Source organism: Tinamus guttatus, unplaced genomic scaffold (genome assembly GCF_059628265.1).
Source record: "Tinamus guttatus ecotype Peru unplaced genomic scaffold, ASM5962826v1 Tinamus_guttatus_pri_ptg000115l, whole genome shotgun sequence".
Taxonomy (NCBI): Eukaryota; Metazoa; Chordata; class Aves; order Tinamiformes; family Tinamidae; genus Tinamus; species Tinamus guttatus.
In genome coordinates, this window is record NW_028288649.1 from 10,803,077 (window position 1) to 10,825,452 (window position 22,376).

General features: G+C 37.9%; 1 protein-coding gene across 1 annotated transcript in view; it reads left to right on the forward strand.

Annotated features, from left to right (window-relative positions):
* TBC1D5 (TBC1 domain family member 5) overlaps positions 1-22,376 on the forward strand; it is a 265,333-nt gene that overhangs the window by 216,698 nt on the left and 26,259 nt on the right. Inside the window, exons 16-18 of the mRNA XM_088521207.1 lie at positions 1,891-2,162; positions 6,053-6,118; positions 9,799-9,962. Coding sequence (XP_088377333.1) covers positions 1,891-2,162; positions 6,053-6,118; positions 9,799-9,962 — 502 coding nt within the window. The remainder of the gene's footprint in view (positions 1-1,890; positions 2,163-6,052; positions 6,119-9,798; positions 9,963-22,376) is intronic.

Genomic DNA, 22,376 nt, shown 5'->3' on the forward strand with positions numbered 1-22,376 from the left:
CTAAGGTTTGAGGTGAATTTAACACCTCATCCTAGCTGATTAGCTGCAAAGGATTGAGGAGAAGACCTTGCCAATGAAGTATACTCACATTCAAATTTTGAAGCTCAGCACATTTATTTGCTGATAGCATTACTGCCAAGAGATTTAGTAGAAACGGTTGGTATCTGTCTTTCACCTTCAAAGCTATAATCTCTTTCCTGCCTGGGATGGAGTAGACATTAAAAAAATAAAAGGCCCTGTGCTGACCCTTCTAATGCCATGTATATGTAAGGAAAGACAAACATTCACCTCTTTTCTTTAAGTGTCTCTGTAATACCTTGGGGAACTGCTTAACAACCAAGTTTGCTAGGTAGCTGCAGAGTAAAATTTTACAGTAATAAACATTGTAGCATGTCCTCTTCCATGAAATTGTTAGGACTGTTGAATTGGCTTTTTGAGGCCATATGGGACTTCTGCAAGTGTGCTTTACAGTTCCAAAGATACTCCTTCCCTAGCTACTTTGTCAGTCCTTCTGGGTTGACGATAGAAAGACATTTTATAATTTCAGCGATGGTCAATAAAATATTAGAGATGGGAGACAGGAAAATGTTGCATGGTCAGTATTCAGCAGTTCTTTCCAGCCCCCAGAAGCTGGGAGCTGCAGCAATAGAAACGGGTAGGGCTAACAGGAGACAAGGTTTAATGCTTTCAGTCTCCACACTGCTGTTCCTATGTGCTCTCTTTCTTCATCTCTCAAGTGGGAAAGAAGGGCCCCAAATGGCTTAGGGCTGTAGCTCATGAGAGTGCAAACTCGCCTAGCTTTCTGTGCTTCTGTCTTTCTAACGTTGCCTCTTCTGGGTCTGAACAACTTAGATACTGTTATTTTTTGAAATATATCTCTGTGTGTATGCATTTAATGTATATTCAAAAAATGTATGTTCTGGAGATAAATAGGAAAATGATGTGAAAAGCAAAGCCAAATTTGTTTCTTGGGGTGCCTGTACAACTGGCACATCAGCCATATTACTTCATTTGTAATTTATATTTGAATAAACTTCCACAAAACAAAGGAAAAATATTTGCTCCACTACAAAGATGGTCTAGTTTTTCATTAAATATATTTCTTCAGTCTTTTTTTTTAAACAAAGATACATATTATTGAAGAATAGATCATTAAAATAAAACCTCAGGTATAGAATGGTCTCTGTGACTGATACATTTCTGTGAAAGATAATTCAATTGTTTACTGTATAAAACAGGAATATATTGCATGAACAAATAGAAATGACTTTGCTGGTCTTTGTATTATGTGAACACTTCTACTAGGAGCTGAAATCTTTGCCTCCTTATTTTAAACAGATTAAGTGGTCTGGCAGTTTCTTCATTCTTAATGTTGCATATAACTGAAGTGAATTAAGTAGCCACCATAGTTGAAAATAAAGAGAAACTGTGTTAAGGATCGTGATCCAGAGGATGGATTCTATCCTGAAGCAATTATTCAGCCAAATCACTCTTGATGTCTAGGTTCCCTGCTGTAAGTGCTTAGCCTGAACTGTCTAGACTTAGCAAAAGGTGAAATAAGAGCAGAGCTTGACCAGCCTTAAAACATGAATGAGTTGAAAGAATTGAGTTATGTTTATATTTACATTCAATGGAATTTAACAGAGGTAGGTAATAAAGCAGTCCTTTTAATAAGTACTAAAAGTAAAAGCATTCATTGGATTTTTTTTTTATTACGTCTCCATTTTATCTTATTTGAAAAAGCAAACAAGAACATTGATACAAACAGGCTTTGTTTGGGTTTAGTCTGCTTTTTTTCGGGAAGAAATGGCCAAAAATATTTATCTTCTGTGTTATAATATATGATCATTTCTCTCTCATTTTTTTTTTTTTCTTTCCTCTCTTTTTCAGGGCCAGTGCTAAGGCCGCCCCGCTGAACATCAACAAAGTCTCCAACAGCCTGCTCAACTTTGGCCGCAAGCTCATCGCCCCCGCCATGGCGTCGGGGAGCGCCGCGGGCCCCGGCGGCGGCGGCGGCCCCTTCCCCGCCACGGCGATGCCCGTGCGGGGCACCGGGGAGGCCCCTCAGCACCACCACCACCACCTCCACCACCACCACCACCCGCAGCAGCAGCAGCAGCGGCTCATGAAATCCGAGAGCATGCCAGTCCAGCTGGGCAAAGGTAAAGGCCGAGCCCAGGGCATCTGCACGACTTAAAAAAGCTTTGTCGAACGCCCGGGGAAAGTCCTTTTTTGTTGTTGTTTTCCTATAAAACGATACATGGAGGACTCGGGTAGAAAAAAAAACCCTTCTGCTAAATAGTATGTGTATACTCCAGCACATTTGCAGTGTAGTACAGAATTAGATGTTACTGTCAGGAATGTACAAGCACAGAAGGTTTTGAACCTATATTAACAAGAAATTATGTCAGCGAACATCATTCTCATAGACAGTAGCTATCTCTATATACATTAATCTTTAAGTCTCTTAAATGCAATGCATTTTAAGCTGCAAGACTAACTTCATTTAGTTTTTTTACAAGCTCTTGGCCTATATCCCATGTATTATATTATCCCATGTACAATATTGGATGAGTACAAGTGAAGAAAGTTAGGTCCAATGCTGAGTCGTTTATGATAAAGAAATTCTTATTGCCTTTAGAGTGTTAGGGACTTATTTGAGGAGTTATTTGAGCAATAGCATATAATTGTCATTTAATAACTCGTGATGGTCCTCGATACTTCCTCTGTTTAATGAATAGCACTTTTTTCTCCAGGCTTTTCTTTATGTTTCATGTGGACAGAATCAACAAAGATCACGATCTCAGCTTTAGTAGTTGTTTCCTATGCTCTGCTAGGCCCAAGCTGCTTTTCATCCTATGGCGATATGTTCTTTGCCAGATGTATTTGGAGTGATAGCACATCAGTTTGAAGGCTGGTGCTTGCTCTCCTGAGCCACTGTGTAGTACTGCATCTTTATTATTATTAAGAGTCTCTACAGGTGCTTGACAAAATCCAGATAAGAAATGTCTCTCTGAATCCTAGAACAATCTTAGAAATTACTCCCAGCCAGGCCTCAGTGCTGACCAAACAGGAAACTGAAAACACCTTCTTTTTTTTTTTTTAAAGTTTTGCGTAGAAGAATAGCCCTCAGGTGGTAATATTCTTTCAGATGAAAATATAGTAAAATTAGAAGCAACTTTTATAGATGGACTCAAGTGTAACAATGCCTAAAGTTGATCTAGGATGGCTCTTGCAACATGTTGGCTTCCATATAGAAACTCACCTTATTTCTGCTATTGCCGTACTTTCTGTGTACAAGTTAGGATAAAGATTTGTTGTTATACTGCAGTCGTTGTCATGCACAATCTGTGCACATGTTTCTGTGCAAACAGGAATACTGAGATTTAGCAAAATTATCAAAAATATGCAAATTAATGATGTAAGAATAAAACCTGCTGTAACACTTTAGTATCTGCGACTTCTGCTCAGCCAATGCTATCTATCCAAATTTAGAGCAAAACTTGAAGTAAATTAAAGGCAACAAAGTGTAAATTTACTTTTTAATCAATCAAGATGAGAAATAGTTTTGTTTTACATATTATTGCCATGTTTGTTGTTCCAAATTTAAACAGTTATCTGTTTATAGCCTGTAGTTGGCCATTCTGAGTGATGGCTGCTAACTACACTTGCAATACTGCAATTTAGATTTTTAAAGAGAAGTTCAAATGTCAGTGGAAGTATAAAGTCTCTTGGAATCAATCCCGTGAATTTTCTCTGAAGTTTAAATACAGGAATAGCTTACAAAAAGAAATTCCTTATTTGCAGTAACACAGTAGTGGAACCAGAATAAAAAGAGCCCCTTGAAGCATAATTATTCAGAGGTATTTGTCTACATCATCATCTTTATCAAGACTTAATTTTAAGTCTTTTAAGTTCTTCGAGAAAAGAGAGCATCACCACCTGAGGGAAGAGCTGTGGCTCTGCAGAGAATGGAGGCACTTCCCTGCAGCCCCAAGTGAAGCACTTTGGGGCACGGAGATTTAGGACACCGCCGAATTCTGAGACTCTCGTACTCAGCTCATGCTGTGCTGAGTTTTTTTAGTGGTTTTCCACTTGGTATACTGGCTTTTTTGGGTCTCTGGACATTTACCTAGCTTTGGTACCTAATTTTTTTTTTATGTGGCTTGTAACAATAAAGCTGCAAATTAGTGGACTAGTTATTTATGTTTCTGGTCATCACTGTGTTTTCAGTTCTGCTTATCCTCCTGAAGCTTGTTTCTTCAGCTGGGATGGGCAGAAGCATGGATTTAGGATTTAAATCGATAGACGTTTCTGCTTCCAGTAGAACTAATACTCGCACATGCTCAGGTGGGCTGTGTAGGTGACCAAAGTGCTTTAAATCTGAGAGGCATCACATCAATAAAAGAGTTTAGCCATTTTTCTCAAATTATATTTGCCCTTTTAGCTTTTGAATGCTCAAGTAGTGTCAATAATTTAATTTAACTTGTAGAGGGTTGCTAAGTTCAAAGAGATGAAATTGCCTGCCTTAATCTTCTTTGCCTTAAGTGTGAGGAAGTCACTGGAAACCAAATATCTTGCAGGACTGGCAGAATAATCCCATCCCCAATTCTACAGCTTTTCTTGGACGCGGTTACCACTCAGTTCACAAACCAGTAGCAGTAGCAGATGTCACATTGATCCTTCTACCTTATGGGACAGCTTTTGCTGTGCACAAAATGAGGGATGTTTTTCATATCTAATCAATAATTTTCTCACTTGTGCTTCTGTACTTGCTAAATTTGTATTAGAAGAACATATATAGATAATGTAAACAGAAAACAACAGAATAATATTAAATTTAAAAAAAAAAACACAATTGCAAGGCTGTAATTCCAGATTAGTCTTCACCATTACAAGTCATAATTGAATGAAGTATCTGGATATCTAACAGGAAATCAGCTTCTCCAAAAAAATTTATAGTATAATATATGTGTAATCCTATTCAGTTCTCAACACAGAAGGACATCAGGTACCATTACTGGTTACTTATGCAAGGTAGGCTGCAAATGCAAAAAGGATTAAAATAGTCTCTTGATTCTACACAGTTAAAAAAAATCACTAAGACAAAGGTTAAATTCAAATCCTAAGTTCACTGGACTGTAAATTGAGCTCACTGTGGACCAAAAAAAAAAATGGTAATGAGACTGTGGGAAAAAAAAAAGCAAATTTGTTGCCCTTGGCATTCCATAGGATTCTTGGATGTGCAGAAATTGCGTATTGTTTGCTTGCCCACCGGCACTGTGCTGCTAGGAAAAAAAAAAAAAAAAGGAAATTCTCCTTTTCCTTCCTCCGTGTGATGTTGACTCTGCATCCTTTGATTTGACTTGAATGCCACTCTATCACAAGGACATGCTAGAGGACCAATTTCAAAATGAAAGTTCTGCTAAAACCGTGGTCAGCTATTCAGGGAATTTCCAGACTACTGTCTGCTATTATCAGTGGATGTTTCTGAGGTGTTTGTTGTAGCACAAATAGAATTTTCAGTCATCTAATGCTCTCAAAAAATGCACTCAGCTGCATATCTAGAAAACAAGTAAGCTTTTTCTGAAGGAAAAAAGTTGTCCGTACTGATAGCAGCAATAAGTAATACTGAATATCATAAAATATTAATGTTTTTTCCTTGTTTAAAATACAAATATGCATACCATTAGCTATGAACTGTTACCAAGAATAAGTAGAATATGATACTCCCACAGGGAGGCTCTCACATGGGTGATGGCTCTCACAGGGTGAAGTACCAGGAACAAAATGTTTTTGATTGATTTAGTTGATGGATTGATTTAGCTCAGACTTCTGTGTAAATCAGCCTCTGAAAAGCCCTGTTTTTTTCCCTGTGGATATGGCATATAATATGCTGATCCCTAAATCTAGCTGTTGGTTTTTGCCTAACCTTACACCGCTCTCTCGCAAGATCCTCTGCGCCCTGCAGCAAAAGCAGAAGCTGCAGGTCTTTGCCGCAGGGGTTTCCATGTGCTGGGAAAACCTTCTAACGTGTTGATTTGTTCCCCAGGGGATGTAGTTGCGGGCAGCGATGCTCAGGCGCCCGGCCCTGCGCAGCATCTCCCAGCCCAACCAGGTAGGGTCCTGGGGAGCATCGCAGAGGCTCTCCCTCATGGCGGGTTTCCATCTCCACTCACTGCCATCGTCCATCCACCAAGCGGCACTGTTGTGTAGAAAACCGAAAAAGCAGCTTCACTTCTTCCCTCCCTGCTCCAAGGAGCAAGGCTGCAGCTCCCCAGTTACCCTCCTTGTCTGCCGGCATCCGTCCTCGTTTAAACATCTGTGTTCGCCGTGTGGCCTGTCCCCCACTTCCCGCTGTGTCCCGTGTGGCAGTGTGAGCATCGGCGTCGCTTTTCGTCGCGTGGCTTCCCTGCCGTTATTTTAGAGGCAGGTGTTTTCCTGAGCGTCTGCTTTTGTGCTCTTCGTTAAAGAGAAGAACCGAACCTGCCTCGGTTGGAAGTACCGACACGCACGTGCCCTGTGACGAGCCCGCTTAAATAAACACAGGAATGCCTGGCAACCAGGTTCGTTCCAATGGCAGTGCAGGAAAAAAGGGGAAACTGTAATTTGTCTGAAGTTTCAAAGTTTTATAATGATCATATCATTCTTTTTGCTAACTTTAACACTCTGCTCCCTGACTGTGCCAAACCCAGAGAAACAGATCAGCGCATCTGAACGGGTTTGTGGGACAGACCGGGTCTGACTTGTGTCCTTTTTGATATCTTGCCTTTCACTGTCCTTCAACCATGAAAGCTGCCCTTTTCCCCTGGAAGGGCCAAATTGAGGATCAGCCTCTATTTTGTGAGTCGTTGTGCACATCTTTGTCAGCCCTACGGAGGGCTCCGCGACTTAATGTGAGTGTAGTCAGACCTACAGGTTTTTTTTTTTTTTTTCCTTAGTCTTCTTCACTCCTCTTGTCAACATCTTTTACTTGGTGCTTATTATAGATCACATAAAATGTAAACTCTCTTCATTTCCCTGCCCTGCCAGCAGTTCCACTGCTTTTCCTACTACCACTTTGGTGGTGTTTTCCTGCTAGTCTTGAAGCAGCCTTTGTTGCCCTGGACTTGCAGAGTCCCAACAATCTTTAGCAATAGGCAAGAAGTGAGAGAGCTGGACGCCAGCACGTGGAAGTCACACTGCTCCTTTTTGTCTCAGTGGGTATGTATTTTTAGCCCACCAAATGCTAGGAATTGTTACTGTCGACTATTTTTGAGTGTATAGTGTGTTTTTAAGGCATCCTGTGTGGTATTGTGTACTGGTGACTTAGCCCAGGAGTGCTCAGCTTTTTGTTCTGTGGTCATTTGTTTTATTTTTGTATCAGCACTTTCTTCAGCCTGTTCTGCATGGAATTTAGGTTATCTGGTTTATATTTATGTGGTCAGAGATTAGATTAAAACATGCTAGTCAAATCTTCTTTGAATGAGGTATAGTTATTTATCTGAGTTTTATAGAAAGAGCAGAGGGAAGTGAGTTTGGTTTGGTATTCTCAAGTTGCTGACTGGCTTGCTCAAGAAGAATGGGAGATGTTCAGCTGGTTTCTTGTATCATTTTATACATGTTGTTTGTACGTGGTGGGTCCTTTTCAGTTTTTGTTTCTTTCTCCTGAGGCATACACCAAAATTAAACAGGATGGAATGATCTGTGCGCTGTTGAGTACGGAGAACGTGCTGTGCTACCAATACTAAGCACGCTGCATCAGCAAGAGGCGCTGGAGAGACCATGCAACTGGCATTTTGTGTTTAATCCTCCAAATGTCCTCCTCAAATCCTGAAATCTCTATTGGTGTTACTGTATTGCCAAAATTATATGAATGCTGTTAATGGCTACAGAATTGGTGCACACATAATTCATCCAAAAGGCTTCAAAAGCCTTGCGGTGACTTCGGTTATGCAAACGCTCCTTGTGGCAGCTCCGCTAAACTTCTGTGGTGCAAGAATTTAGGTAGCTTTCTTGTTACATTAGGCAAAATCTGTATGATTGCTATAGCTTTCAGTGCTGTTCTTATTTCCAGGTGTAAAACTGATGATATCTTTGGAAACTGGAAAAGCCTATTGAAATGCAAGTTTGCTTTATGACTTGCAACACACTCTGTAATTCTTCATATGTGTTCCTCTTTCTGCTCATTTAATTCCTAATCCCTTCACCCGAATAATCAATGTCACAGTGGTGTTCACAGGCTTGGAATCAGCATAAAATTTTAAGTTTCATGGTAATAAATTTCTCAGATTTGCTTATTTGTGTTAAACAGTCAGATGATACTGATTGGTATCCCAGCCTTTCTTCCTAGCTGCAATTTGTCCATAAAACATACAACAATACTGTTTTTATATATAATTTCTGTTTCATTGTATCTTTATCATAGCTTCCTAACATCTCATTTTGCTTTTGTTTTTCATCATCATAATATTTTATAGTTCATATGAGTCCGATTATTCAAAGCTCTTAATTTTCTTAAGCAAATATCCTTTCAGTACAATATTATTGTGCTGTCCACAAAATCTTCATTGTATATATCGTGTATGCAAATAGTTGCATATTTCATGTCTCTAAATTCTGATTTGTCTTTTGCAGTCTAGTTGTTTAATGAGCAAACCTTTTACCAAGAGCATAGTCTGGCTTTTCGATGTATTATGTGTCAGACTTTTTTCCTTAGAACTGGGAGAAACATTTTTCCATTATTTCGCTAAATTGTATTTTGTTGTGTTTTATGTGCATGCTTTATTCAAAAATGCTTAGTGTCTTTCTTATTAACTATATCTTCAAGTCTTGCTGCATAATCTGCTTATTCAGGGGTGAAGCGAGTTCAGCATAGGCCGTGCAGTGTAGAAGTATGTGAAAAACATACATTATGTTTACTGACATTTTTCTTTGTACAGTGATGTATTAAATCTCAGTGATACTTGAGATGGGAAAGAAAGTTCATTTAGTTTATATATAATAAGTTATTTTCATTGTAATTTATTCTGACCACCAAATAGTGTTTTTTATATATATTTAGCATTTATAATTTATATTCTGTTTAGCTGTATATGAATTTCTTCTATAAATGTTTTCTTTGCTAAAATATGTCTTTCTATCAGTCCCCAAAGTATTCATAAGTTTTACCTCATGTAAAACCACACTTACATGGTGATGGACAACATCAGATCTTTAGAAAGATCCTTGAAATGACAATAAACAAATACTGACTAGGCTTCATCAAAATCTCCTTTCGGTGCTGGCTTTAAGATCTGAAGCTGATAGCTTAGGTTCTTTTCCAACCTTTTATTTTTGTTTCCTGTTAAAAGTCTAGTTGTCATCTAGATGTTGAATATCCAACTCATCCTTTGAATCTGATGTTTTTGTACTCTATTTTGTTTGACAAGTTTTATAGCTTACTAGTTGATGGATAAAAAGGATTTTGTTTCCTTTGAGGTGTCCTTTAGCTTGTTATGAAATAGAGAAGAAACTGCTCATGTGGATATAATATAGTATATATCAATATACTATATATAAAATATATAATGTAAGTATGCATGTGTATATATATGCATATATATACAAGCCAAGATTTTATTTTTTTCTCTTGCGCAAAGTTTTGTGTATATCAGAATAGTTCTTCAGTCTCATAATGCATGCTGACATGCTCCAATATTTCATTCTGTGTTGAGCTGTCTGTGTATCTCACTGAATGTCAATTGAGACAGGAAGTGTTTGCAGGAAAAAAGAACTACCCATTGATTAATTTTTTGTTACTTTTTGCTTATTTTACAGGCCAAAATTCAAAAAACATCAGTTCATCTCCAAGCATAGAGAGCTTGTCTGGCGGACGTGAATTTACAGGATCTCCTCCTCTATCTGCATCCAAAAAGGATTCGTTTTTCAGTACAATCTCCCGATCCCGTTCCCAAAGCAAAACTATGAGCAGAAAAGAATCTGTGAGTTCTTTAACTTTCTAAGCTATTTTAATGTCACACTGCATTGCTTGTTAGAGCCATTTCTCTCATTCATTAAGCACTTGCACTTGAAAATGTCTCCCTAAGCACAAATTAATGGCAAAAGCAGAACTAAGCTATTTCAACTGTTTCCGTTGAGTAACATCTCCATTATGGCTTCCATCCCATAATCCTGCTGAAAATGAAACTGTGAAAGTGCTTGATGCATCTGATAAGGAGGAAGGAACCTCCTGTAAGTTTATTTGCTTCGTTAGACTTCTGGTGTAGTCCTGAAGTTAATAAGCAGTTCAGTGGGGAGCACAAATGCTCAGCAGATCAAAGCGTGTCCATCTGGTGTCCCAGAAATTCCCTAATACATCAGAGGTTTCCCAGTGTCTGTAGCATCTGCTGTCTGCAGTCTCAGTTTTATTTCCTTCACAGTTCTGACCTTCCATCTAGCCACAAGAAACTTTTATTTAAACAGATTGTTTTCATCCGAGAAAATCTGTTCTTTTATTAAGTAAGTGCACACACAAAAAGTTCTCATCCCATCTCTCTCAGGAGCTCTGATTTGATAAACCTCTTATGCCATAGTGCAGGAAGAGTTCATGTTCTCATATATAGGTTTCCTTATATATCCTTTTTCCTGATTAGAAACTAATTATGTAATATACAAAAAAGGTTTTACTTTTTGTGAGGTGGAGGCAGTGTTGTTTTCTGTGTTGCATTTTTGTGAGTTTATATTCATAGAACTTCTCATGTGATTCAATAAATAGGGATTGTAATAGCAATATTTTTGTATTACATTATTCTTCAGGTGTTCAGAGATCTTAAAAATACAGAGCTAAAAATGGTGGAAAAAAATAGTTTGAATAACTTGGTGTTTTAGTATTTAAACAGAAGAATCTTTAGATTAATACTCTGTTCATATTTTCAATTCGATATTTAAAATGTTCTGCTTGAAGGGAATTCACAACTTTGCACAACTTTATTCAGATTTTGTTCACTAAAAGTGAAGATTTAACTCTTTATCCATGTGTTTGAGCAATGCCTTAGAAAAAAGACATGTTTTGAGGTTAATCAAGAAGAGGCTTTAATTTTGGTTTGTTAGTACAAGTACTGAGCTTTTGAATGGAATTTAAAGCTAGCCCAAAAGCTTAATTTCTCTCTGCTTGTTCTCATGAGTTAAAGAAAACTAAAAATACCAATGCAGTGCTTATTTTAACATGTTTAACAATATCTAAATCCAGTTTCCATCTACAAACTTTGGCATGACCAGATCTTTTTTTTCACTTGCACTGATAGAGTTTAAGACTAATTTTTCTCCTTTGTTCTCTAATAATAGTTGTAGAATTTTCCATGATACTACACCACAGTTCTTGTGATTTTTAGCTAAAGTAATTGCTAAATTTGTGATTTTTTCCAAAAAAATAGAGAAAAAGAACTATTCACTGGAGCAGTTGGTAGTCTTTATGATAATGTTAAGTGGATTTGTATCACGCACAGCATAAACTTTCAAAAGTGTTCTTTGAACTATGTGATATGCTTTATAATGTAGCTTAAGACAATTAAATAGGCAGCAAAGGTTTTAGGCTACCGACTAAATTCCGTTTCCTTATGTTCAGTTTTTGACTGCATTATTCTATAGGAGACAGGAATTTGTAGTAGGTTAACTACCAAGAGGAAAAGGTTTATGTAAATCTCTTCCTGATTGCTGCTGCTGGTGATGATTATTTCATGATACGTAGTTTTCCATGCAAAGAAGAAACCACAAATGCTTACTCCTAAAGTCCAGAAAGAGTTTTGTTTGATTTTTCCAGTCTTATTTGTCTAGAGACAGAAGCTAACAAAAAAAAAAAAAAAACATAATGGGAGTCCCACCCTTGGTTTTTGTATAAAACTAAACTGATTATGTTTTTACATTTTTGTCTTTCATTTATACGGGTTATGTTAATAAATAGTGGAGAAATTACCTGTGCTGGAACATGTCAGGGATCAATCACTTTATAAAAAGGCATTTTTAAAATCAGCCATTCTTGGCATAGTGAATGAAGGAGATGATTGATTACATTTCCCCTTCATCTTTTTACTCTTAATTAATGCCTTTATCCAGCACAGTAGAAACGAAATGCATACATAAAAGTATGACTTTCTACATGGGATTTAAAAATATTGGTTATCATAGTCAAGGGATCACTTATTGTTGTTGTCACAGGATGAATAGGATTGTCATCCTCTCAGCCTATCCAAAATGTTGGATCTCTTGTAGAAGAGTTATGGTCAAAACTGATACTTAACTTGATTCATTGCCACCAAGTATAAGATGTCTCCGTTTCTCATACTGAGGTCTCACTTAAAGCAGTAAATTTTGAATTCGGTTTAGTTTTCTAACAGGGCCTTTATCTTCTGGCAGGGCAGTATATAATTTAGTGGTGGCGTAAAGTCTTAGAAATTTTCCTGTCATTTCATGCCCTTTCCTTTTCAGCCAAGTTGGGAAATGGGGTACATTAGTAATCTCTTTATTTCTCATTCCATTTCATTTACTTTTCTAGCAAGCATTAAGGACAGCCCATTTCTCTTTTTGGCAAATAGCAAAGCTTATTACATCTTGATTTTGACAAATACAGTTGGTTAGTCTCAGTTTCTGGCAGAGAATTCTGTAAATGGCTCTTGGTCCAGAGGGGAACCATATGCCAGAGGGTCAACAAACATAAGCATTTTTAAAACTTTCAAAAAGCAAAGAAAAAGAGGGGTTTGACTGCTCTGTTTTGGAGAAACTGTATATTTTGCTAAGATAGAATTCTAAATGAAAGGTCTCGAGTTAATAAAAGTTAAAAGGTACGTTCTGAAAATATGTTAGTTTAAAAGTTCCCGAAAATGTAACATTTCTAGAGAAACACTGGAGAATTTTGTTTTCTTTACTCAAACAATTTGCAGATGTGGACACATTCATAAAACATTTTGAACAATCATAATCTCCATTTATTAGCAAAAAAAAAAAAAAAAAAAAGAACAAGGGTCATGCGTCATGCTGATTTTGATTAAATAGACTTGTTAATTAAATCAAATTTGACAACATACCCTGTTGTCCGCACGCGCAGGTAGAAGCAGCTATTACTGTCTGTGATATATCGTGACATGATTGTTGTCCTGAGTTCATTAAGTTTAATGAACTTCAGTGCCTCAATGTTTAGCTGCAGTTAATGCTATAGGAATTTATCTTTATTATTCCAATGTGACAGGCAAAAGTCAATTCAGACACCTGAAAATTATCATTTACTTAGTATTTCAGCACTAGACTAATTTTAGAGGTAGACGCAAAAAATAGTAAATTCTGGTGCTGTCAGGTCATGTGAACAGAGTTCATAGAAATACCGCTGAGGTATTCTGCACATCTGATGTTCGTCTCAGTTTCCTTCCTCAGACACCCACAAAATGGTATTACTCAGATGGAAGAGCAGTAAACAGTACAAGGAAAAATAAGCTGCCTTTAAAGTTTTTTATTATTAGAAATTTTTATAAATTTTATATAATTTAGTAAGAAGACAGCTGTATGCATGAGTGGTAGCCTTGAAGTCTCGTGCTTCTTATCTTGGAGTAATTCATTTCAAGGAATTAAAAAAAACCTGTGCTGTGATTAAAAAACAGGAAGTTAATTGCTTGGAAAAGAAGATGAATAAAAATCCTAGTGGTTCTGCAGTGCTTTTTCTGTCATATTGTGAGCAATAAATATGTGTACAGAACAGTTTTGTATGGCTGTTTGGAAGATTTGAAAAATGGGTGAACTGTTGTCTTTCTGTGACTATAAGAGATCCAGATAAATGCAGCTGAATTTTACATACCTGTAACTTCTGTGTAGAAGCGAATTAGAACTATATAATTTGGAAGAAAGTGATAAGAACTTCAAAATTATTGGACATAATGTTAGGAAAATGTAAAAAATATCAAAATCATTAGTGACTGAGAGTATCAGGGATGTTTTCAAAAGGATCACACTCATTTAGGAGTCAAAAAGTGTGACCATTAATTCGAAAGCAATCAGTTAATGTTTCGGCATCCCAAGGGCAAGGGAGATAAAACATCTGAGCATCTAAACTAGTGATTTGAGCTCTTTGTCCTTCCCTTGGCAATCTAGACAACTTCTAAAGGACAAATTTCGATGAGATGAATCCCACCTTTTGGGTTCCTTATGGATTTTAGTCTGTCATATATGCATCAGCTTTGAAGCAAGCCAAATTATTTAGGCTCCTACATCCCTGCCATTCTGTCCCTTCACCTTACTCATTAACACCAAAAATTACTTTCCATTTCTATGAAGATCCCAGAAATCTTTGTTGAATTCTTACCAAAACCAGACATGGGTGAGACGTCTTTCTAACTCAGATTACTGGTTTATTTGTTTCTTTGAGATGGAGAGGGTGTGTTTGGGAGATAGAAGTGAATATGAGATTTGCTAAGTGATTACTTAAGTATTTCTAAAATGTTGTGTGAATGTTAAACTGTGTATATTAAAATACTTACCAGACACCAAGATTAAGACTAGTCACATAAGGACATCACACCTAATCAACTATTTCAGTGACGTTCGGCCAAGGCAATAGTACCCATTTTCTCTGTTGCTCAGTGCCCATCTACCCACAGTCAATTACACACAACTTGGCTCCATCCTCAGCGCAAGGTCTCCTTCTTTGTCTCAAGACAAAATCTTTCTCCATTCCATGTGTTTGTCTTTCTCCATCTTCTTGCTAAGAAGCAGGTGCCAGAGGGCAGGTACTCACCCCGAAGTGCCTCGGGAGCCTGTTCAACAGTGGGAGCCGCTTTGGAAAGTGTCCTGGACGGCTCTCGATTGCCGCTCACCATCTCCCAGCACCGCAGGGAGCTGCACAAGCCTGGCAAATAGGCTTCAAATCGCTCTGGCAATTTTTTCTGCTGTTTCAAAATGCAGTAGGTCTGCTGGAGGCATAGGAAACTCCTCCGAGGCTCCATCCTTCACTTATTTCTGAATGCCTCTAAATGTTTTTAGCTTTAATTGGTTTAGGAGACTGTAAAATGTATAGCTGAATACTTACAAATGAACACAATGAAGTGAAATGCTTCTGCCTCAAAATTTCTAATTCTTTTGTAATGATTATAAGTAAAAAATGTTACCATGTTTTCCCAAAATGGGCTATTGACTACTCTGCTCCGTGTTAATACACCCTGAAAGGATCCACTCTGGTTTGGAAGAAGATAAATATGGGGCCACTATATTGTATATTCTTTATCTATTTCAGAAAAGCCACAGATAGATAATACATTTTTTAAAAATGTACCAGCAAAGTATTTCACATCTTCACTATTAAAGAGAATAAGAAGTATTAGAAATTGAATTTTGGAAGAAACAGTTCCTGGATCATTATCTGTCAGAATTGCAGAGCTTTTGCTTTTGATTTATTGCATTTGTTATTTCACTCCAGGAAGCGGAATTTTGCGTTTATTCATTTAATCATTTACTGATAATCTGTTGGTTCTATTTACATGTACATAGCTTGGGAAAATATTCAGCGATGCCCTGCCTTTCTCTGTTGTTACAGAAAGCATGCAAAGGAAGTTCAGGAACGTACTAATGCTCAGGAATATGCCCCTTGGCAGGTGAAAGCGTGTGAAATTTTTATTTATTGGCAAATTTTTCATAGTCTCATAGTAGTTGAACATTTCTACATGGATTGCAGAGTGTCTTTCTCGGTTTTGATTCTTGCTTTTCATCAAAGCATTCTGAACTAAATAATGTTTGTGTGTTGGTCCATAACCTGGTTTGGGTTAGCTCTTAGGAGCTGCACTGAATATTTTGTTGACCTTTTTTACATGCTCTGTTTTTGTTTGTTTGTTTGTTTTTCTTTGTGTATTTTTTTTCTGCAGTCCAATTCCCCAACCCCTTCCAGAGGGCTGTCACTGACTTATCTTCAATGTATTATTTATTCACTAAAGACTGTGCAGTTGCAATTCTGTTCCAGGTTTCCAACTAGATAATTAATCTCCTGAATTTACTTCTTTCAGCAGTTAGGAATTTATCATGCCCTGAAATGTTTCAAATTTGACAGCACAGAGTTTTGAACTTACGTTTCTAGGATTGCTTTCTAACTAGCTCATTCGTGCTTCTTTCTGTGTGCTTGGATGGATTTTGAAACATAAAGTACTACCAAAGAGCAGAATTTCCATTTGGAAAGCAGTAAATCAAAGTAATGGTTGAGGCGAGACCAAAAGAGCTAAGGAGTATGGTGGGGGGTGGGGGAGGATAGGCTTCCACACATTTTTCAATCCCCTCATCCTATTTCCTATTCCTATTTAACCTTCAGCATGTCATCCTCAGATGGTACAGCAGGCTGGAAGGAGTAAAATGGTTAAAATAAAAACATCACTGCACATGCAGTCTATAGGAATTAAAAATATGTTTGTAAAATTCACCTGAAAATAATATGCTTAAAACATTGGATATTACTGAAAATGTACTCACTATAAAGCTGGCTGTTGTCAAGATGGAAAAAGTCCAAAGCATGAGTAAGCTTTTTATGGTTAGCAGTATAGTAGCAGTGGGGATACTTAACTAGGAAAGGGACCCAGAATATTATAAGCTAGTGGTTCAGCACAAGAAATCAGTAAATAACCTCTGCTTCTGTAGAAATTGAAGTTCGAAGGCAATGCCCTTGTGCTCTCTCAGGGGCAATATGCTCATATCTGAAATAAATCCTAACCACAAAAAATTCACAATGTGAAAGTGGCAGTGAATATTCCATCACTACAATGTTCTTTGTGACCCTCAGCAAGGAAAAGCAACTGGGATTGCATCTAAACTTATTCTAAACATCTGCAAAACAAATGTTGTTTGATGCTTTGAAACTCCCCTCAAATTGTCCCTTTTCCATCGACAGCAGTTTGGTTTCTAGCATGCTGAAGCCATGCCTAGAAGCCTGACTAATATTGCCATATTGTTTCCATGTCCTCCCCATATGTGTGTTTGTAGCCATCTGCTGTCTCTTGGCTTACACTGTTAAGTGCTTTAGGGTAAGGGCTTTTTTGGTTTATTTTTGTTTGCATGGCACCAAGCAGAGTGAGTTCTTGGTACTGATGAGGGCCAGTGAGTGATAAAGTTAAATAAGAAATAGATTTTTATCATTTTCATTATCATTTTTTTTCAGTTTTAAATTCCACTGTATGCAATTGAATGTTCAAAACCAGTGGTTTCTGATTTAAGTGTTAGCACATGTTGTAGACTATCGTGATCATAAAGAAATTCTGTGGGTGTCAACCTACAGTCAAGGTTCAAGACTTTGAGATTAAATTCTGTATTTAATTGCATTCAGTTGTTCAGAAATTGGGCTGAAATATATTCTCACAAAGTGGAAATAATAGCTGCCATTTTGTACTTCAGAGAAATTTGCACAGAATTAAATGAGAAGGCAATCTATTCATTTTTGTGCCATGTATGTGAATCTTCTTTGACATGTAAAGTCCAAACAATATCCTAACTAAGCACTTAGGTACTGATGAGACTTTCAGTAAATCTCAGACTTCCGGATTTCACTATAACAATTTCGTTTTCCCACTCTTTTCCTCTAAATGTTTCAATACATCTCGTCAGAATTATTTTCTACTTTGCCTTGCCAGTTTGCCAGGAGCTCAGGGAATGCTCCTACTGCGAATACTGAAGAAGCTGAAAATGTGACCTGGCAAATGAATGTAGGAAAAGTCCAGGGGCTATTAACTACAAAGAAGGCACCTCCAGCTCAAGAAATCTCTGATCTGTAAATCCATGGGGCCTGGGAGAGTGTTTTGGAGAGTACCGTTACATGCTTATATCATGGCCTACTTATTTCCTTCTACTTTAGCCTACCCATCGTTGGCCACCACCAGGCAAGACTCCAGAAAGACTAGGCAGTTGCTCTGGCACAGTTCAGTCACTTGCTTTGTTAATGTTTTTAATTGCAGCATTGCTGCTTAAGCACCTTACATTTTATATAACTTCTCTTTGAAGATAGGTACTTTTCTGCCGCACTTAGCAGTTGGTTGTGCTGCCAAGTCGATTCAAATTCAGGACTATTAGGTGTAACATGATTGGGTTTTATCATTCTAAGTGTTCACAAATCAAACACTTGGCCATGTATTGAGGTAAGCCTTGGACAGCAAAAAGTTTACATTTCCTTGAGTTTCTACATGACAGGAAAAAATAGACAGTAAGAGTGAAAACTAGATGCTAGTAAGAAAGAGAGAGACTGTAGCCCTGATTTTATGCATTCATATTCACAGATTTCCAGGCCTTATAGTTCTGTGTTAAGCTACATGTCATATATTTGGCAGAAAGCTTTTTTAAACTAAAGGCAACGCTGAGAAAGAACGGTTTCTGACAAACCTATTTTTCTTCACACCTGGGCTTATATAGGATGCTTGACTCAAATGACCTTAAAACCTACAAACCTTCTAGCAGCTTGTAAAGTGATGAGCTATGAAAGGACAGGATTGCAATGTCAGAGCTGTAAAGCTTTCTGTAATCTCTTCCTAAAGGTGCTGACCACTCTCAGTTAGTCACAGCTGTTTTTCTAAAGCAGTAAAATTTGATGAAAAACAGGGTGCAGCAGAGGCATCATGGATGTTATTATGAGTCTGCTTAGTTTGGAAGAGGAGGGAGGACATAAAAAATGTTATTTCCAGAGCGCTTGCTATTTAAAAGAGAAGAAAGATGAAAGGAAAGGTAATAAAAGAGAAGAAAGAGTAGGGGAAAAAATGCTAGAACTACATAGATTTAAAAAAAAAAAGAAAAAAAGATCATTAATCAAAAATGAATTAGTTTTCATGGCAAAGGAGGAAAGAAGATGTAAAAAGGAGTTGTAAAAAGGAGAGGTAAGCCAAGTTCTGGATACAAATAAAAAGAAATAAGAACATAAAAAACATACATGTAAGTCAAATTTTGTATAGATTTAGTCATACCAAAAGAAGAAAAATAGTTAGAGACATGTATATAGTCAAACTCTTGATTTGAGTGGAAACACAAATACGAGACTACTTTAGTGAAATGTGAAATGTTGATGAATTGTGACACAACAAATAATCCTTTTTGTCATTCTTATATTCAATTTAAGATGTTACTTATCATTTGTAAGGTTCTAAATCATCTGAAATGCTGAAGGTGACAAAAAGTCTTTCAAGGACTCTAGGACTTAATATTCAGAGATTATTGATAAGCCGTTTTACTACAAAATTATGTCATTCAATTTGTGCATCTTGGTCTTCCATGTCACATGCAGCGATTCCTTTATTTGGATTGCTGCTTGATTTGCTTTTCTTTCTCAGTGCAGCTCTCAGTATTAGAGATTTTGAGCTTTTATGTTTCATAGTACATGCTGTTCAGTAAGTCATCACACTGACTTTTCATTTTGATATTTAGGTGATTAATTTTTATTTTTTAGTCAAGTAGTTAACCTTTAAAAGTTTGGGCCGAATGAGTTGGAATCACTGTCTCCTTTTTCTGGCACTGTGTCTGTCAGATTAACAAGAGGTTTGATTTCTCAAGGAATCATAGACCATAATGTCTTTCTTTTCACTTATATTTATCCTGTCCAAAGTATCTATAGTCTGAGCTCATGGGGGATCAAATCAGTAATGCTACTGTACAGACAAAATAAGAATGGTATCCAGGGAACTCACTGTCTCAGTACAGCGGAACACAAATTTGGCACTTGTAGAAAAGAGGAGTGAATGCTGTCTGGACAGGAGTCAAGGGCATCTGCACAATACTAGCTGTAAATCGGTTGTTTCACTTATTACTGCTAAAGATTTTGATTTCAGAATATTCAAAAATGTCATCCTTCTTTTCACAGTGGCTTGCTAATTTCCAGCCTTGTCTTTACAAAACATTACAACATTTATAGTCTGCAGAAAAAGAATTTTAATATTTCATTAGTAAGTTTTAATAGAAGTTTAGTACATTTTTGTTACTGTAAATAGATGAATATTAGAAATGTTGGTTGGAACCATTCAGTCTGCTGCTTGGAACAGGACACTCACAAACACTGGATCAGGTCAGTGTCTTTGAAGGAGACTCTACCATTTCTTTGAGTAACCTCTTCACACGAGTACTGCTCTCCTAATGAGGAAATTTGTCCTAACGGACAATTTGAACCTTCTGAGGGACAGGGGTTTTTATTACTGCCTTTGTGCTGAGGAGTCTGGCCAATTTTTAGTCCACTTACAATTTGTTCATTCAGCCCATACTTCCTTGTGTTATTATGAATGATGTTTTAGGAAATAGTGTCAAAAAGTCATTAAAGTCAAAATATACGAGAGCCACTCCTCTTGCTTCATCTGCGTGGCCAATCATTTCATCATAAAAGACAATGAGATGGGTCAGCATGACTTGCTCTTTGTAAACCCATGCAGACTTTTCTTAATCTCTTTACACAAGGTCTCTTCCTTTACCTAATTGAAATGAATTCCAAAAGGACATGTTCCACAGTTTTCCCAAGAACTAAGGTGAAGCCAGTCATCATATAGTTTCATAAAACTAGCCATCAAGAAAATGCTGTAATTGCAATGATTGTTATAGGCAGTAGGCAAGGGTCTTTCAATCACATCAGCAGATCTTTCAGCACCCCTAGGTGCATCTCGTCTGACTCCATGTATTTGTTTATATCCAGCATCTTTATGTATTCACTTATTCCTTGCTCTGCCACTCCTAGCCATCCCTTTGCTTTCTGTGTTTTATGTGCAGATGTCCGGGAGCAGGCTTTGCTTAAGATTTAGGCAGAAAAGATATAGGATTTTTGCAGACTTTTCCATGTCACGTTTCTGCATTATCTCCCCTGATCAGCAGTAGACCTATATTTGCTTTGAACCTCCTTTTGCTACGCTCACAGATATACATTTCTTTCTCGTAACCCTTTACATCCCTCATTAATCTTCTCTCCCGAAGGGCTTTAGCCTTCCCAGTTTTGTTTGCCCAAGCAATACCTGTATACTCATCCTTTAGAATCTGTTGCCATTCCCACACACATACTCCCTTTTTCCATGTTAGTTCATCAAGAAGCTCCTTGCTCTGCCAAATGAAACTTTTAAATAATTTCTCCTTATGTGCTATTTCCTCATGTAATTTCTAGGTTTAGTCCCCTGTTCTATGACAGAGAAAGTTTAAACGTCCCCACTGAATTAGCAAGTCTGTTCTCAAAGCCTTTGAGAACAAAGCCTCTCTTTGGAAGATGAACCTAGTCTCTTTCTAAGTTGTCCTTCCGTATCAGGTGATACGGCACATCAGATTCTATATCAGATAATGAGGCGCAATTAAAATAGTCAAAGCCCAGCAGATGACACCACATATGTAGTAAGGATTGGTCTACTGGATGCATCTGCTGCTATCCAGTCTTCTGTCTTTGACCACAATTAGGTGGTCAAAAAGAAACACTAGTAGGATTCCCATTCCCTTCACCTTTGCCCAACAGCCATGCAGTCACTTTTGAGGTGAATTGGACTTTTCATCATGTCATTAGCACCCAGATGAACAGGCAGAGACAAGCAGGAGTCACTATGTGGGGTGAGCCCAAACAGCCTTTTGCAGCACCACAAATTGAGGCCCCAGGCAAGCAGCACCCTCCCTGGATGATGGGTCTGGCTGCCAGAGGAGTGTCACTATCCCATACCCAGAAGGGAATCACTCACTATCTCTCATCACTTTTTCTTGATAATACTCTGGCATGTTGTCCAGCCTCGGTTCTTCCTCCAAGAGAGCTTGTTCTTTGTTGTCCTGAGCGATGTAGCATCCTTCCTGCTTCCAGAAGTCACCTGCTTCCATTTTCCACCCTCTTAGGAGCCCATGTCTTCTTCCTGCTCTGTCTTGCCTCAACTGCGCCTTCCTTTACAGCTTTGTGTAGCATAAGTTTTTTTCATCTGACAAGTATCTTCAAAGATGCTCTCAATCTCGTTTGCCATCTCAAATCAACAAAACCTGCTCAGCTCAGCTCTCCTCAACTGGTGCCACATCAACTTCATCGAGTAACACCTCCTGCAGGGGCAGCATCTGCACAGAGGATGCCACAGCACCACAGATGACTGTCCCAGCTGTGCCTGGAGTTATGTCCAGTAGGACATCCTTACCATTTGGAGAGTGTCTTCTTATGCAAACAGCATGTCTGGGCCCATCACGTGCCAAAAACCAACTTACCCATCTTGCTTATTTGCACGTCCTGCTGGCAGTACTCCTGCTCATTGATGCCATCCCCGAGGGAGTCACATAAATGAGCCCCATTCACTCACACTTTTACAAGATATCCCACTTGGCAGGGAACCTCTCGTGCTGTCTCTGCGTTACACTCCTTTGGTGAATGCCAAGTCTCCTTCCCATGGAAGATTCTCAAGGAGCTAAAAGGTCCATGGAGATCGTTTACTCAGCCCAAA